The following is a 15,995-nucleotide window of genomic DNA, read 5'->3' on the forward strand; positions in this document are numbered from 1 at the left end:
TTAGGCCACAGATGCCATGGGCCTGGAGATGAGCTGTTAGGGGGAATGCAAGTCACCCGGGTTTCTTTTGTACCAGCCTTGGGGCGCCAGGCCCACTCACTGAGCCATAAACATGGCAATTCTCAAGCTCAGCCGGGGCTGTCAGACGGGCCTGCCGACTCCTAGACCAGAGACCCCCCCACCACCCAGGACACCGGGATCTGATAGTTCCCTAGGGTGGGCAGGGCTCACGTGCGCCCTCCAGAGCTTGGTGCCCTGATGACATCGCGCTGCCGTGCCCCCAGCTCCCCGGGGAAGAGGCGGCCCCATACACCGCTGCATGTTTCCCGAGCCCCGTGGGGGGCCCCAGTGGCCCTGGGCAGGTGGCGGCCGTGGTGCGCCTACTGCTGCAGGACGTTGGTTGGGGGCGCAGGTCACTGCGTGTCCTGAGCACCTGCTGGGGACACAGGAGCAGGCGGACCCCTCCTGGCCTCGCTCAGCCTTTGCTGGCAGGTCATGAAGGCTGCGGAGACACAGCCTGGTTTCGTGGGGGGTCTGGTGAGGTCACACGGGCCTGGACTTGCCCCGGCTCTGGCGCACCTGAGTTGCGGACCCCAGCACGGGGTCCCGGGAGGTGACTGTGTCCTGGGGAGTGGTGGAGGCCGAGTTCCCCAGGGTCATCCATGGGCCCCTAATCCCCACCCCCACCTTCCTGCATCCCTGGTGACTTTTTGTCTTTAATTTTTCATTTTCAGTTAATGAGAAACCACTGGGCAAACAACCAGTGAGGCCCACGTCAGCTTTTGACTGAGGCTCAACCCCATTCACGGGAGCGGAGGATGGACATAGCCCCTGAGCTGAGAGTCCTTCTCATAGGGGTCCCCAGCCAAGGGGGTGAGAAGTTCGTCCTCTGCAAACTTAAACACAGGGCCTGAGGCTGGAGTTCGGGGAGACAGGCCTGCTGTTTTCTGTAGCAGGGCCAGACATGCAGAAGTCACCACCAGAAAAGATGGGAAGTGCCGTGACCTGGAGGAGATTTAAGAGCTCACCTGTTCCATCAACCGGCGCTGAGGGGGCTGCCAGGGGGTCTGAGCAGGGACTGAGGGCCTGGAGCCTCCCTGCTGGGGGCTACGGAGCCCTGGTGACCTTGCAGGAGCTCACGCCCTGCTTGGTGCTGAGAAAGAAGCAGTCGCAGCTCAGAGCTTTAAGCTCAGAGACAGACAGGGCCAGGAATTGGGCGGGCAGGAGCTTTAGGGGCTCCTTGCTCTATTTGGGCAGGTGCAAGAGGGCTTCTTAGAGGAGGGAGCAAGGGCACAGGGGCCTGCAGAGAGAGGGGGAAACCTTCTTGGCTGTGGGGCCTCTGGGGACACCGAGTGCATCAGAGAAGCCAGCAGTCCTTCCAGAGTGGCACGAGGCCCGTCTGGGAGCAGAGGGCCACGAGTCAGCCATGGGCCCCTGGGCAAGGGCCTTCTCTTCCAGTTCAGGGATGCCCAGGTGGCCCTGTAGCCTGAGCCCGGCCCAGCCCCAGAGCCTTTCACAGGGCACAGTGCAGGACGGGGGTGCGGCCTGACCCCAGCTCCTCCTCTGCACATGGAGGGCCTGGCCGGTAGGAGAGGCAGTGGCCCCCGGACACCTGTCCTCCACCAAGCACGTCTCCAGTGGAGGGGACATGGAGGGCAGCAGACGGGAGCTGGCGTGGTCCCCTGGGAGATGGGCCCAGAGCCGGTTGGCCCGCACTCATTTTTAGGGGGCCCGCCTTAGTCCAAGAAAGTCTGGACCCTCATGTGTGTCGGCCCCCCGGAACCTCTGGGATGCTCAGGGCCCCGCCTGAGAAGCCAGGCCAGGGCTTCCGTCCACAGGGTCGCCTCTGGTGAGGATGCTTAGGCCCAGCACAAGGTCCTCGCCGCGTGGATGGCCGGCTGGGCCCATCGTCTGCAGGCTGGTCTGCTCTGGAGTCTCCCTGCCCTGTCTGACCCCTGTGCCCCGGGTCGGGGCAGGGGCAGTGGGTTTGTGCAGGCCTCAGCCCACCCCCACCCCCCACACTGCGAGCTCCACCGAGGGGCTTTCTGCAGTGCTACTCGCCCTGGCCTGGGCGGAGGGTCCATGGGGAGCCCCCTTACTGCCTCCTCCTGAGCCCCTAAGCCCACCTGCCAAAGGGCTGGTGGCCAAGTCTTGGCAGGGCAGTGCCCTGGGGGCTCAACGGGCACCCTTTCTCACGGCCAGGAGTGGCCCGACCCTGATCCCAGGCCAGCGCAGGGCAGCTGGCTCAGCACCGCCGTCTGTCCAGTGGCCCAGCTCCCGTAGTTCGGCCGCACGGGCCACTCGGCAGGTTCTCTTGTGGCCCATGTCCTTCCCGAATGATCTGTGTGCTCTGGGATGCTACGTGTCTATGGGAAGCTTTGGCTGTCACTGCTTAAAGAGTCCGTTTGACATGATAAATGTTGATCAAGCACCAGGCAGGTGTCAGGCCCTGGGCCGTGTGCAAAAAGGCTGAGACTGGAGCTGGGGAGTGTTGGGGGCCAGTCCTGGCACAGCAACTAGATGCCAAGTGAGCCTGCATGCCGCTCTGGCTCAGCAGAGAGAGTGGTCTGAAGTGGACCTGGAGGGGTGAGCCCAGGCCTGAGCACCGTGAAGCCTGTCTTGAAGCCATCCAGTTCATTCCTCCCATGTTACATATAGATGAGCAAGCAGAGGCTCAGAGAAGTTAAGTGATTTCCCTAAGGTCACACAGCAAGCCATAGGCAGGCCTTGTTCATTCATCAGTTCAGTGACTGAACCCTGAGCCCTGCCTTCGACAAGCTCACCTTCTATGAGCTTCAAATCAATGAGACATTTTGTCAACAGAAAATCCTGGCATGAGGCTATACATGATATAGCCTTGTGCAAAGCTGGGTGTGATTCAGGAAGTCTTCCTGGAGAGAGTGCTGCTAGAGCTGAGTTTTGGAAAGGACCAGAGGAGCTGGCAAGGCAGAGAGTATCGGGGGTCCTGTGAGGGGGTGGTGGATGGCAGGAGGGGTGTCACAGGGCGCTGGGGAAGGGCAAGCAGAGGAGGAGCGGCAGGGGGTCTTCAGCCTGGTCTAGAAGACTCTGAAGGCCATCAATCCTGTATCGACACCCTTTTACATCTTCTCAATGGAAGCCCTTTCTCTTCTTGGCTGTTTCCCCTACCCTCCAACCCTCTGGACTGACCCAGGAATCCAGAGACCTGGCTTCTGCGCCTGGCCCCGCTACCAGACAGCAGAAGGTCTGAAAATCCTGGGGAGACCCAAGGTACCTGGGCCCTGCTGGGCACCAGGGGACGGAGGGAAGCGTGCACACATTTTTGGGCAGGCAGGACCCCAGGTAAGTGCCGAGTGCTGAGTGCAGCTCAGGCGAGGCTGAGCTGGACAGGCAGACAGGGCAGCTTCAACAGCCTCTGCAAAGGTCCAGTGGCATGAAACCAGCTGCACAGCCCCTGCCCATGCCCGCTGGGATGACCTCCTCCCCCCGCGTGCCCCTCCCTCCAGCCCTCAGCCCTCTCATCTGGGAAGGAAGGTCGTGGATTCCTCCCTATCCTCCTGGTGCCGGCAGCCGCCTGTGCGGTCTGACCCTGCAGGGCAGGTGGTCTGGGGCTGGGGTGACCTTGTGGGGAGGACCAGGCTGGACACAGAGCCACAGGAGCCGTGGAGGGCCTGCCTGGGTGGCAGCGATCACTGCTTTATTGAGTCTTGAGAGAAGATGAAAAATGAGAGATTGAAAAGGTAGGGACGCTGCTTGGGGACAGCGGAGTCATTTTAAATTCTCTGCTGTCCTCAGAATGATGTCTTTGCATAATGCCCCCAGCCAGCAGGCACAGCATTTATCCTTTTGTCCTGTTTTTCCCCCTGGTTTATCGTCAGTTGAGGTGCTTGTCCAGAAAGAGAAGGTTGAAGGCAGAGCACTTAATGGAGGCCCTGTCTCCAGCGTGCGGTGGTGGTGTTCCCTGTGCAGAAGGCAGCTCTGTTCCAGAGGGGAAGGGAGGGGCCCCCGGATCCCAGGACCCACCCAGCATCAGATTCGCAGCCCGGCCTTGGGCACACTGGCTCCGTACCGGGTCCCAGTGCCCCTTCTGAAGGGAGACGATTTGGATAGACGAGCCCTGGAGGCCTGTAAGCTGCACGGCTGTAACAGACAGCCCCAAATTTCAGGGGCCCAACGCAGCAGCCTTGCTCTGTGTCTCGTGGTGTGGGTGGTGGGGTCTATCTGGGGCTCAGGGACCCCCGCCCACCACACCACTGCCCTTATCCTGTGGCTCCTCCCCTGACCCATCCAGCATCTTTAGTTCTGTCACTCGGCCGAGCAGGGACTGCAGGAGGGATGAGTTTGTGGGCCAGCTTTGCGGGGCGTGTGTCATTGTCCCCCTACTGTCCCCTGGCCACGACTCAGGCTCGTGTCCACACCTGACCGCTAAGGGACTGGTTTGGTGAACACCCAGCCGGCCTCCGCCCGCCAGAACGTCTCAGAGCAAGTGTTCCATGAGGGAAGGGCCAGCCCAACAGGCCCCCAGGCGGACGGGGCGGGTGGGCAGGGCCTTAAGCCCCCGGGGGCTGGGGCGCACTGCCAGGGGGGAGACAGAGGGCCAGCCAGCAGCGTGGCACCTTCCGGCGAGACCCTGCCCCGAACACAGGCTCTTCACACCCGCCCGGCCTTGAGCTGCGCGTGCACTGCTGCCTGTGGTCCCCGCCGTCACCCCTCGAGCCTGTTGGGCACGTCTCTGCCCCGGGTTGGAGCTCAGCCATCTCCCAGCTCACCCGTGGTCCCTGCCATCACGCCTCAAGCCTGTCGGGCGCGTCTCTGCCCCAGGTTGGAGCTCAGCCGTCTCCGGGTTCACCTGTGGTCCCTGCCGTCACCCCTCGAGCCGGTCGGGCGCGTCTCTGCCCCGGGTTGGAGCTCAGCCGTCTCCGGGTTCACCCGTGGTCCCCGCCGTCACCCCTCGAGCCGGTCGGGCACGTCTCTGCCCTGGGTGGGAGCTCAGCCATCTCCCAGCTCACGCGTGGTCCCCGCTGTCACCCCTCGAGCCGGTCGGGTGCGTCTCTGCCCTGGGTGGGAGCTCAGCCATCTCCCAGCTCACCCGTGGTCCCCGCCGTCACCCCTCGAGCCGGTCGGGCGCGTCTCTGCCCCGGGTTGGAGCTCAGCTGTCTCCGGGTTCACCTGTGGTCCCCGCCGTCACGCCTCGAGCCTGTTGGGCACGTCTCTGCCCTGGTTGGGAGCTCAGCCGTCTCCTGGTTCACCCATAGTCCCCGCCGTCACCCCTCGAGCCGGTCGGGCACGTCTCTGCCCTGGGTTGGAGCTCAGCCGTCTCCCGGTTCACCCGTGGTCCCCGCCGTCACGCCTCGAGCCTGTCGGGCGCGTCTCTGCCCTGGGTTGGAGTTCAGCTGTCTCCGGGTTCACCTGTGGTCCCCGCCGTCACCCCTCGAACCTGTCGGGCGCGTCTCTGCCCCGGGTTGGAGCTCAGCCATCTCCCAGCTCACCTGTGGTCCCCGCCGTCACCCCTCGAGCCGGTCGGGCGCGTCTCTGCCCTGGGTGGGAGCTCAGCCGTCTCCCGGCTCTGCACCCCAGCCCTCTGGCTGCATCAGGGGAGGAGACAGAAGCTCTGGCTCTCTCGGAACCAGGATGTGGTCTGAGCTCCGCCACCCTGCTCACCTGGCCCACCAGCCCGGGGGGAAAGCCACGGCAGGGGGACCCCTGACCCGGTGGGTGGTGGGGGCCGAGTGTGTTTCTCCCTGTCACTGAAGCAGGTTCACAGGGTCCCCAGCAGCCATGGTCCACGTGGGCCATGGCCGCCTGGGGCTCCCCACCAACCGGCCCCTGCACGGACGTGCCCAGGAGGCCCGAGAACATCTCCACGAGCCAGCTTCCAGCCTCATACGCCCCCCCTCCAACTCCAGCTCGCCTTAATTTTAATTTAATTCCCTTTAATCTTTAATGAAAAGTTGTAAAAGTAAATTATTTACCCAAGAGAGCCAAACGGCTCCTCAGGAGCTGTTCTCAACTGGAGGGTAATTACATGTGCGGGTCTGGAGCAGTCTCCCTCCCTGGGTTCTGGGGAGGAGGCATTCTGGTTTATGAACTAATTAGCTACCTCAGTGACTGTTAAAAACACACGACGTTTGGCGCCTTGAGAGCAGAGCCTGGTCTCACGCAGTGCCCACCTTGATGAGCGCCCAAGGGCAGGACGAGCCCATGACCCTGAGGCCCCGGGCAGCCCGAGCTGAGCTCTCAGGAGCAGCCCTGCCCCTGGTGCATCCCCCTGTCTGAGCCCCGCACAGCGGACAGAAGGACCCACCCCCTTCCCCACAGGGAGGGAGGCTCAGAGGGCAGGGTGGGTGCAGGGGGACTGTGTGGTTTCACACCTCCTCCCCAGATGCCCACTGCCTACTTTTGTGTAATATCCTCTCCCAGAACACCGTCACCCCCACCTGCGGGGCATTTCTGTGCTTCTAACCTCTTTTGCCAACTCTTTCAGGAAAATAGCAAAACAACATTGGAAACTTCTGGACTAAGGGAACCCATATTTGGTGCAGTTGGTCAAGACTTGGAGGAGTGGGCGTGTTAGGAGAGGCTGTGTGTGCATGCATGCTTGCTTGCTTGTGAGCTGAAATGTGGGTGCTGAAGGCCCACATGGTCCCCTAGGTCAGTACACTCTTGTATCTGAGTTTCCTAATAGCCGCAGAGAGTAGGTCAGTGACTTGGCTCTCATTGGTACCCAGGGAAGACTTGCTGCCCTGGTTGCCTACAGAGCAACTAGCTACGTTTGCAGCAGAGGAAGTTCACCGCTTTTCACTGAATCGTTGGAAATTACAGGGTTTTCTGCTTGGTCTGCCTGTGCCTTCTCCCAAGGACGCCGGTGTTGAGGAGGGCAAAGCAAAACTCACTGGCCAGGGGCTTTGCCTTGCTTCTCAGCCCGCATCCCAAGGCTCAGCTATTATTCTTTTCTCAAATGAGGTTTTTTTTTTTCTTTTCTTTTGCGCTTCATTTAAAGGGTGACAAAGCTTGATTAATTCTCAAACCTAGCCTTGCCTGAATCAAATTTGGCTCTAAAATCTAGGCCCATCCAAGATTTATGTCAACTAGAAAAATGTGTGTGCCTTGTGAAATTTGAAATTCAAATACATCTTAGCTGAAGCCCGCTTGGTAGATCTTTGAGAACCTGACTCTCTCCGGCTCCTCTCAGGCCTTCCCCTCACTCATTCCTCCTTGTGTCTCTAAAGATTCTGTTGTGTCCAGAATCAGACCGTAAGTCTGCTTAGCCATCCAGTTTTGTCAAAGAAACCAAAAGCCCAGAAAGAAAGGTGAGCCCGGAACAGCATCCTTGTCAGGAGTCCGGGCTCCAGGGGAAGAACAGGCCTCCACCACCGACTGTGGGAGCCAGGCCCTAAGGAAGGAACGAGCAGACTGTTAGATGAGTCAGTTGAACACGAAATCCACAAGCCCCCTTCTTCACCACTGAAAAGTGACTTGCCTGTGACCTTGGGGCCTGCTGATGTTTTCCATGTCTCCTTCGGCCCCCAGGGCAACATGCTGTGTAGGCTCCACCCAAAGTCCCACCCTGCTCATTGTCCATGCCTCACAGAGTGCCCTTGGTCCTGGACACACATACACACACACGTCAGAACAGACCTAGGAAGCGCAACTCCAGGGAGCCGCTAGGCAGGTCTTTTCTTTTGAAAAGTCCACAGTGGTTTAGAACTGCCAGACTGTCCGCAGCCATTTGGCAAGTGTCTCTCAAGTGCCGGGAGAGTCTGCCCACCCCTAACCTTCACACCCACCCACTCCATGGACCATACTGGAGAGACGCTGTGGACGCCGCAGGGCCGGCCTGACTGCTGGCCTGTGCCTGACTTGCCGTCCTCAGGCTCTGATCTCCACCCAGCCCTCCTCTTGGCTCTGGAGCCCCTGCTCCCAGCTGCCTTTCTGGAGTCCAGGTCCTGACACGCTGTGCTGGCCTCGGGTCTGCCCAGCCCTCTGTCCTCTGCCATGCTTATGGGGAGAGGGGCCCAGTCTACATCCCGGCCCTTGGCCCGGCCCTCAGCCCCAGAGGACGAGTGGGGTTAAGGGATTGAAATTCCAGAAGGCTCCCAGCCAGGGAGAGGTGAGTGAATAAGACCAGAAAGAAGGCCTTTGCAAACCTGTGTCTGGATCAGAGGGCAGAGACCCACGTCCACCCTGTGGACCACGAGGGCCGTAGCAGCCTGGCCAGGCATGGTTTCGGCAGGAGATGCCACTGGGCCATGTGCTGGGATGGCTGGACAGAAAAGGTGGGCAGTGCAAGTGCTGGGAGGAACATAGAAGATCTGAACACGGTGGGCCTGACGGCGAGGTCACGCCGCTGCCGCAGAGCACAGCCTGGTGATCCCCCGACTCCAACCGGCAATTCCGCTCCGAGGTGTGTGCCCTCAGGAACCAGAGAACTGTGTCCACACAGACACTGTCCTCGAGCGTCTGCAGCGGCATTGCTCACAACAGACAAGGGCGGAGGCACTCGGGTGCCTGTCCACAAACACGTGGATGCCCGGCTGTGGTGTGTCCATCATGAGAAGGAGCAAGGCATAGACGCCCACAGACTGAGCCCCAGCAGCATCACACTTGGGGAGAGAAGCCTGCTCTTAAAGACCAAGTATGTGTGGTTATGGGGGTTTCCCTGGTGGCTCAGACAGTAAAGAATCTTCCTGCAATGCAGGAGACCCAGGTTTGATCCCTGGGTCGGGAAGATCGCCTGGAGAAGGGAGTGGTTCCCCACTCTTGTGTGACAGTCCATAGAATTGGGGTGTCTGTAGAGCTGGAAGCTTGAATCCTGGTTGTTCGGGGGTAGGGGACAGGTGGGAGAGGAGAAGGGGCAGGGGGTCGCTTTTGGAGGTGATAAAAACACTCTCACGTTGCCTGTAGCGATGGTTGCTCAGATCTGGGAATAGGTGAAAAGCCATGGAATTGTGCACTTCAGTGGGTGAGCTGTGGTTTGTGAATTAAATCTCAATAAAGCTGTATGAAAAATAACGCATGCCCTGGCCATCAGGGTTCCCGAGGGAGCTGAGTGCTCAGCTGTGCACCTGGGTGGCCGCGGGCCTCTCCCCACTGGGACCCCTGTAAGTGAGGCCGTGTCCGCACCACCTGGTGGGCTTGGTCTGGGGACTGGATGAGATGATGAAACCTCAGGACACTGGCCAGGGTGCCCTCAGGAGCTGCTGTCACCCCCAAGAACAGTAATGGTGAAATGAGAGGCGGGCAGTGCCTGTGGGGGGAGGTGGAGAGGGAGAGGGGCCCTGGGTGCAGAGGCCGAGCCGGGACACCCCCTCCCCCCGGGCCCTGCCCCTGCTGCTAGGCTCCTCTGAGCCAGGAGCCCTCTGTAGTGAGTGCTGTGCCCCGTATCTCCTGGGCACCAGGAAGGCCAGCTCCCTCCAGGCACAGAGTGCAGCAGAGGCTGCATTCGGTGAGGCTCGGCGGGGGTCTAAAACTGGCCCCGCCTGGGGAAGCAGAGCTCTTCCCACCCCTCCTGGGAGAGAGGGGAAGCCGAGGCAGAAAGACCTGACCCCGGCTCCAGAAGTAGGAGCACCCTTCCCACCCCCGCCCCGGGTGGCAGACCCTCCGTCAGGGCCCTGGCAGCCCCATCTCCTCTCTACACCTCAGCATCCCTGCTCAAAGCCCATGGAAACCACGCCTGTGCCCTGTGCCCTCTGCCCTCCAGGAGCCCGTGCGGCTGCTGGGGGAGGCTTCTTGGCCTTGGGGGAGGCTCTGGAGGGGGTTGCGGGGGGACAGCATCGTGCTCACTCTGCCTTCAGGTGCAGCCTCGGGTGCAGGCAGCTCCCCCACCCTCCGCGTGCTCTCCCCGTGTGAACCCCACCCTGCGTCCCCACGGTGGCCGCCCGTGGCTGGCACTGGCCAGCTGCCTTTCTCCCCGCGCCTCCCTCGCTGGAGTGGGCCCCGCAGGCCCTTCCCTCCTCTCGCCTTCTATTTATAGCCATGTTCCTGCCAGAGCCTGGCGACGTGCTGTAGCATAAACGCGGCAGCCGCTTCGGGAGGGATCCTGGGCTGGATAGAATGAAGTCCGTGATGCTGGCTGGTATTAAAAGTGAAGGAGAAGTGGGCTGGGGGCGGCGGGAGGAGATGGACTGTGGCCCGATTTAATGCTCCAAGGGAAGAGGCTAATCCGCTCCCAGGAGGTTTCTTACAACATGAGCTGCTCCTGCACGAAGAATCTCCTCCACAAAAGCCTGGCACGCGAGTTGGGATCAGAGCCAGGCAGCGGCAGCTTGGTTCTGACTTCCCCTCTGTGGGACACTCGAGGGGCTGGCCCAGTCTCTTTGAGCTCCAGGGATCCCAAGGGGCCCTTGAGCCCCTTGAGAGGGATTTGAGCCTCTTGAGAGTCCCTTGTACAGCAAGAAGATCCAACCAGTCCATCCTAAAGGAAATCAGTCCTGAATATTCATTGGAAGGACTGATGCTGAAGCTGAAACTCCAATACTTTGACCACCTGATGTGAAGAACTGACTCATTTGAAAAGGCCCTGATGCTGGGAAAAATTGAGGGCTGGAGGAGAAGGGGACGACAGAGAATGAGATGGTTGGATGGCATCACCGACTCAATGGACATGGGTTTGGGTGGACTCCGGGAGTTGGTGATGGACAACGAGACCTGGCGTGCTTCCGTCCATGCGGTCGCAAAGAGTCAGACACGGCTGAGCAACCAAACTGAGCTGAACTGACCCCAGCCCCACAGCCCACTCATTCACTCTCTGATTCATCCATTCATTTGGTCAACAAAGATGAGATAGAAGGGCGCCTGCCTGGCCCAGGTGCTGGGGCAAGAGGAGAGGAACACAGACAGTGAACAAACAGGTGGGCAAACGAGTGAACTTGAGAGAAGATGCCGAGGTCAGGAGATGCGGCATGAGGGAGTGCTGGGCAGGACGGCACTGTGCTGCGTGGTTAGAGGCCGCCTCTCCCGGGGGCCCAGGTGTGCCGCCGGTGCAGAGGCCCCAGGGCTGGGCCGGGCCGGGCCTGCAGGACTGGGGCGGAGAGGCAGTGTGACTGGAAACACAGGCAGGGGGAACCTGGCTCAGGGTCTGGAGACTGGTGTCAGTGGCCACCCTGTGGTCAAAGCTCCCTTTTGTTCTGAGTGTCTTCTGCCTCCCCGGCCACACAGCCTCCCCGGGCTCTCTCCTGCCCCTCCTGCCCTTACAACCTTGGAGATGATGATATCGGGCCACCTGGATGCTCCAAGCTACTCAGCTCCTCAGGGTCCTTGCCACGTGCAGGAACACCCGGCTCGGGCTCCAGGGGCTAGGGCATGGACGTCTTCCGGGGTGTTACTGTCTCCCACACCCCACTTGGGTGGCACAGGCCCAGGGTTCCGGGGATCTCTCGGGAAGAAGGCTAGCCCTCACAGAGCTGGCGTTCTGTGTGTCCCGCCCACCGCTCCCAAGGAACCCCCAGGTTGAGGTCTCTGGCGCATGGCTCCCCCACAGCCTGAGGGTCAGGAGACAGGCCTCCAGGCCAGGACACCCCTCCTGACCTCTCCGGGGGGCCCCTTCCCTGGGGCTGGGGCTCTCCAGGTCCTGTATGTGGCCTGCCGGCAGGTAGGCTGTGGTCTGTGGCCCTCCTGGACACAGCGGCCCAGGAGAGGCTGGCAGGGCTGGGTCCCGGGCGCTCTCTGTCTGTCGTGTTGGCGCCGCGCCGGCTCACCTGCACCCATCACATTCACCGCCAGCCCAGGTGAGGAAGGGCCTGGAGAAGCTGCATAAATGCCAATTGTCCCTGTGGGCTGGGGATTAAAGCTGGTCCGGGACCAGGCCCACCCGCACAGTCTCTGCTGCCCAGGGTGGATGTGGGTACCAGTGATGAGATCCGGCAGGGCGGCCGTGCGCCCCATCCCCCTGCTTTCGGGTTTCTGGTTCTCGCGAAACCTCTGTGAAGTAGACTTTCCTCTTACCTCCTAAAGAAGAGGACGCCAGGGCCCAGGGAGGGCGAGTGGCAGGACTCAGGAGAAGCTGCTCAGCTCCTCCTTCCTCTGCCTGTTTTCAGGACACTCGTCCCTCTGACCTCCCAGCCTGTGCCTTGCGCCCGGGCCAGAGAGCAGTCCTCCAGCCGGCCTGCTCGGGGGTCACAGTGTGGCCTCTCCCGTCTGCCTGCCCGACCCCTCACCCTGTGTAGCCCCTTGTTTCCTGTCCCCTGCCCGACAGTGCTCAGCCTGCTCTGTGACCCCTGGGCCTCCCCCCAGCTGCTGTCACGTTTCCCTGGTGCCCCCAGGGCCAGCCCAGCCCTCACGGGGGCCTCTGGGCAGGTCACCCTGCAGGTGACTCCATAAAGGCCCACCTGGCTGGGCCCCTGCCTGGTCCTTGGCCTGCGCATGGTCCCCTCCAGGTCCGAGTCCCTCTCCTGGCTGCTTGCCACCTGCAGGAGCCTCTAAGGGTCAGGGCCAGAGATTAGCCCTTCCAGCTGGGGCATCTAGGAGGCCCCCGCAGGAACCCCCAGCCTGCAGGTCGGGAGAGCAGGTGCTGGGGCCTGCAGGTATCCCGCCCCCAGGCTGGCACAGTGCGGGCGGCAGCTGTGGCGGGGGGAGGAGCTGGTGAACGGGGGAGGCAGGCAGGTGGCCAGGGCCCTGATGCTCTGGCGCCCTGTGTCCCTGCAGACGTGCTGGTGGACGGACAGCCCTGTGACTGCCAGGCGGCGGCCTGCCAGGTGGGCGACCTGGTGCGCCTGGAGGTGCGGCTGACCAACAGGAGCCCGCGCAGCGTGGGCCCCTTTGCCCTCAGCGTGGTGCCCTTCCAGGACCACCAGAACGGCGTGCACAACTACGACCTGCACCATGCCGTGTCCTTCGTGGGCTCCGGCACCTTCTACCTGGACAAGGTGCGTGGGGCCCTCCCCCGGAGCGGCAGGCACAGAGGCTCCACATTGACCCTTGTCGGCCTGACTCTCCTGGAGACCCCAGGAGAGTCTCCATACGTGAGTCCCGGGAGCAGGGCCACGATGGCGAGGCGGGGCTGTGGAGGAGCTGGGATGGGGCATCCAGGGCACCACTGGCCTGCCCGCTGCAGGCAGCTCCCCCTTACTCAGCAGTCACTGTGCCCAGAGGAGCAGATGAGGTCACGAGGCACGGTCCTCCCGCTCCGCTCACCGGTGGGCATGCGCCTTTGGCCCCAGACACCAGCTCGCTGACCCCCAGACAGCCCAGGGAGGGAGGTGCTGTCAGCTCCTTCCCGGGACAGGAGCTGAGGTGCAGAGAGGTGCAGGGACTTGCCTGGGGCAACAGCGCAGAGAAGCCCTGGAGGGCCGCGGAGCCAGGCCTGGGGGTCCTCCCCAGCCCCCACGTCCAGTTGGCCCTGGGTCTCCCTGGGCTTTAGGGGCCCCGTGGCTCCTGGCTCTCACCTCTGCCTCCTCTCTCAGGTGCAGCCGTCGGGCCAGGCGGCCTGCCTCGGGGCGCTCCTCTTCCTCTACACGGGTGACTTCTTCCTCCACATCCAGTTCCACGAGGACGGCCCCAGCAAGGAGCTGCCCCCATCCTGGTTCTGCCTGCCCAGCGTGCACGTGCGTGCCCTGGAGGCGCAAGCCTGAGCGCCCCGCCCCGTCCCGGGTCCCTGATCCTGCAGGGAGAGACGACCAGAGGCCCCCCTCTCCGGGGATGGGGTCACGGCTGCTGCCGCGATGCCCGTCCCCTCCTCCTGGCCACCCGACCCCCAGCCCGCAGCCCCCACGTCTGCCTGCCGCGTCCTCTCTGGGACTCGCAGGGGCCCGGCACCCGGCAGCCTCGCCCCTTCCCACCCTGCCCATCGGGGCCCCCCTGCGAGCTTGGGCTATGGCAGATGCTGACCCAGACCCCACAGTGTGGCCCATCCACCCAGCCCAGGCCTGGGGTCCCTGCACCTATTCTTGTGACCTGGGGTTCACAACCCAGCTGGTAGGAAGAGAAGGCAAGCATGAGGGAGGAGCCCTTCCCGGGCGGGTCTGGGGAGCCTCCCTCGGCCCCCTCGGCCCTTGGAATCCTCCAAGGGCTGGCTCTTCTCCTGGGGACCCCGAGGCAGCAGAACTGGGAGAGATGGCACCGTGGGTGACACTGAGAGTTTCCCGCTGCCCCTGGGAGTGGACACGCCTGCCTCAGCTGTCCTGGGCCCTGGGCTGGTTCCAGGCCGGGCTCGGGGGCGTGGCCTGTGTGTGTCTGTGTATCAGTGACAGATTCTCCAATAAAGGGCCTGCCTTGCTTCTCTGCTGGTCACCTGCATCCTTGCCTCTGCTTGTCCAGCGCAGTCAGGCGGCCGCCCCCCACCCCGCCCAGCTTGTCGGCCCCCAGCTCAGGTAGGGATTCCTGCAACCCACCACGGCACACATGGCCGGTGGCCAGCAGGGTTGGAGCCATGTCCGTCTGTCCCTGTGAACCCCAGCCCCTCCCCAAGCATGTGCTCTTTGGGCCTGGTTCTCATCTCTCTGTAAACACCGTCTCGAGTCCCGGCACCGTGGCCCCGAGCCCCCAGGATGGCTCTGGCCTCCCCAGCCTTTCACTTCCTCTCCTGAGATACACACCGGCTTCCCTGGTGGCTCAGCTGGTAAAGAATCCGCCTGCGATGCAGGAGACCTGGGTTCCATCCCTGGATTGGGAAGATCCCCTGGAGAAGGGAAAGGCTACCTACTCCAGTATTCAGGCCTGGAGAATCCCATGGACTGTATAGCCCATGGGGTCACAAAGAGTCGGACACAGCTGAGCGACTCAGCACACACCTGAGATAGCCACACACTTGGGAAGGTGTTTGGGGGTGACGCTCACCTCCAGAAGTCGAGGTGAAGCTTGGAGGTGGGTGTCCTGTAACCAGCCTTGGACCCAGCCCGCCCCCCGTGATGGTTGCCTTCGCCTACTCCCCCTCATAGCTCCCGGGTTCGCCCAGCGCCCCCACCCTGGGCAGCCGCCCCCCACCTGCAGCCCTCACTCCAGGCGGGCTCTGAGCCCCCTACCCCCGCCCAGGCACTCTCAGGTAGGCCTTGTCCAGCAAACTACCTGTCCTGAGCAGGGTCCCGGGCTGGAGAGAGGGTGAGGGTCCCAAGGCACAGAGCGGGGCTGGGGAGAAGCCAGAGGTGTCTGAGGCTCCCGGGTCCTCCCGTTTCCTCACGGCAGCAGGGCCATGGCTGACCCACTCATGGAGCAGAGCGGGAGGTGCAGGGAGCAGGCCATCATGGGCCTGGGGCACCAGGCCACTGGGAGCCCCCAGATTTCAGAGACGGGCGCCCCTTCACGGGGACTGGTGCACCCTGGTTAGAAAACCTCTCAAGCAGAGCGTCAGGCTCAGGGCAGCAGAGAGCTCCTGGGTCCGCCTCTCATGGGCTGCACGTGTCTCCTGGTCAGCGCCTCCCAGAGCCAGGGGTGGCAGAGACCCGGCCCTGCTGGGCAGAGCCCCACGCAGACAGGGGTACTGAGATACACACATACCTGGGAAGGTGTTTGGGGGTGACACTGGCCTCCAGAAGTTGAGGTGAAGCTTGGAGGTGGGTGTCCTGTAACCAGCCTTGGACCCCCCACCCCCGACAGCTGCTTTCGCCTGCTCTGGGGGACGGAGCTCAGGGCCATGGGCAGCCTGAGCCAGTTCTCAGTCTCCATCTCCCCGGCGGGGTCACCGGCGGAGAAGGTGGGAACTCGCAGCTCTGTCTCAAGGCCTAAGCCCGCACCTCATGGGCCAGGCTGCCCCTGGCGGTTTTGCAGGCGGCTTGTTGCCTGCCGGGAGCTGGGCTGAGGGTGGGCGTCCTGTATTGCCCCGAGCGGGGCTGAGCTGCCCTGCGGTGGCAGGGAGGGAGGCAAACACAGAGCTGCCGCGAGGCCTGTGGCACCCATTCCCTCCACTCCACCAGCCTCCACCCTCTTAGGCCTTGCTTCTCCTGATGCCTGCCCAGAGCACGCACCTGGCTGCTTGTACAGGCCGGCCCAGGGACGGGCTTCGCTTGAGGGCCCTGGGGCACACAAGCACGTCTGGGAGGTGGGGGACCCCCACAGGGGAATGAGGGGTCGGGGCAGGGACAAGC

General features: G+C 62.6%; 1 protein-coding gene across 3 annotated transcripts in view; it reads left to right on the forward strand.

Annotated features, from left to right (window-relative positions):
• TRAPPC9 (trafficking protein particle complex subunit 9) overlaps positions 1-14,194 on the forward strand; it is a 387,984-nt gene extending 373,790 nt beyond the window's left edge. For all 3 annotated transcript variants that reach the window (XM_052651547.1, XM_052651545.1, XM_052651546.1), the window contains 2 exons: positions 12,622-12,842; positions 13,380-14,194. In XM_052651547.1, coding sequence (XP_052507507.1) covers positions 12,622-12,842; positions 13,380-13,547 — 389 coding nt within the window. In that variant the 3' untranslated portion in view covers positions 13,548-14,194. The remainder of the gene's footprint in view (positions 1-12,621; positions 12,843-13,379) is intronic.
• The last annotated feature ends 1,801 nt before the right edge of the window (positions 14,195-15,995 follow it).

Source organism: Budorcas taxicolor, chromosome 14 (assembly GCF_023091745.1).
Source record: "Budorcas taxicolor isolate Tak-1 chromosome 14, Takin1.1, whole genome shotgun sequence".
In the NCBI taxonomy this organism is placed as follows: domain Eukaryota; kingdom Metazoa; phylum Chordata; class Mammalia; order Artiodactyla; family Bovidae; genus Budorcas; species Budorcas taxicolor.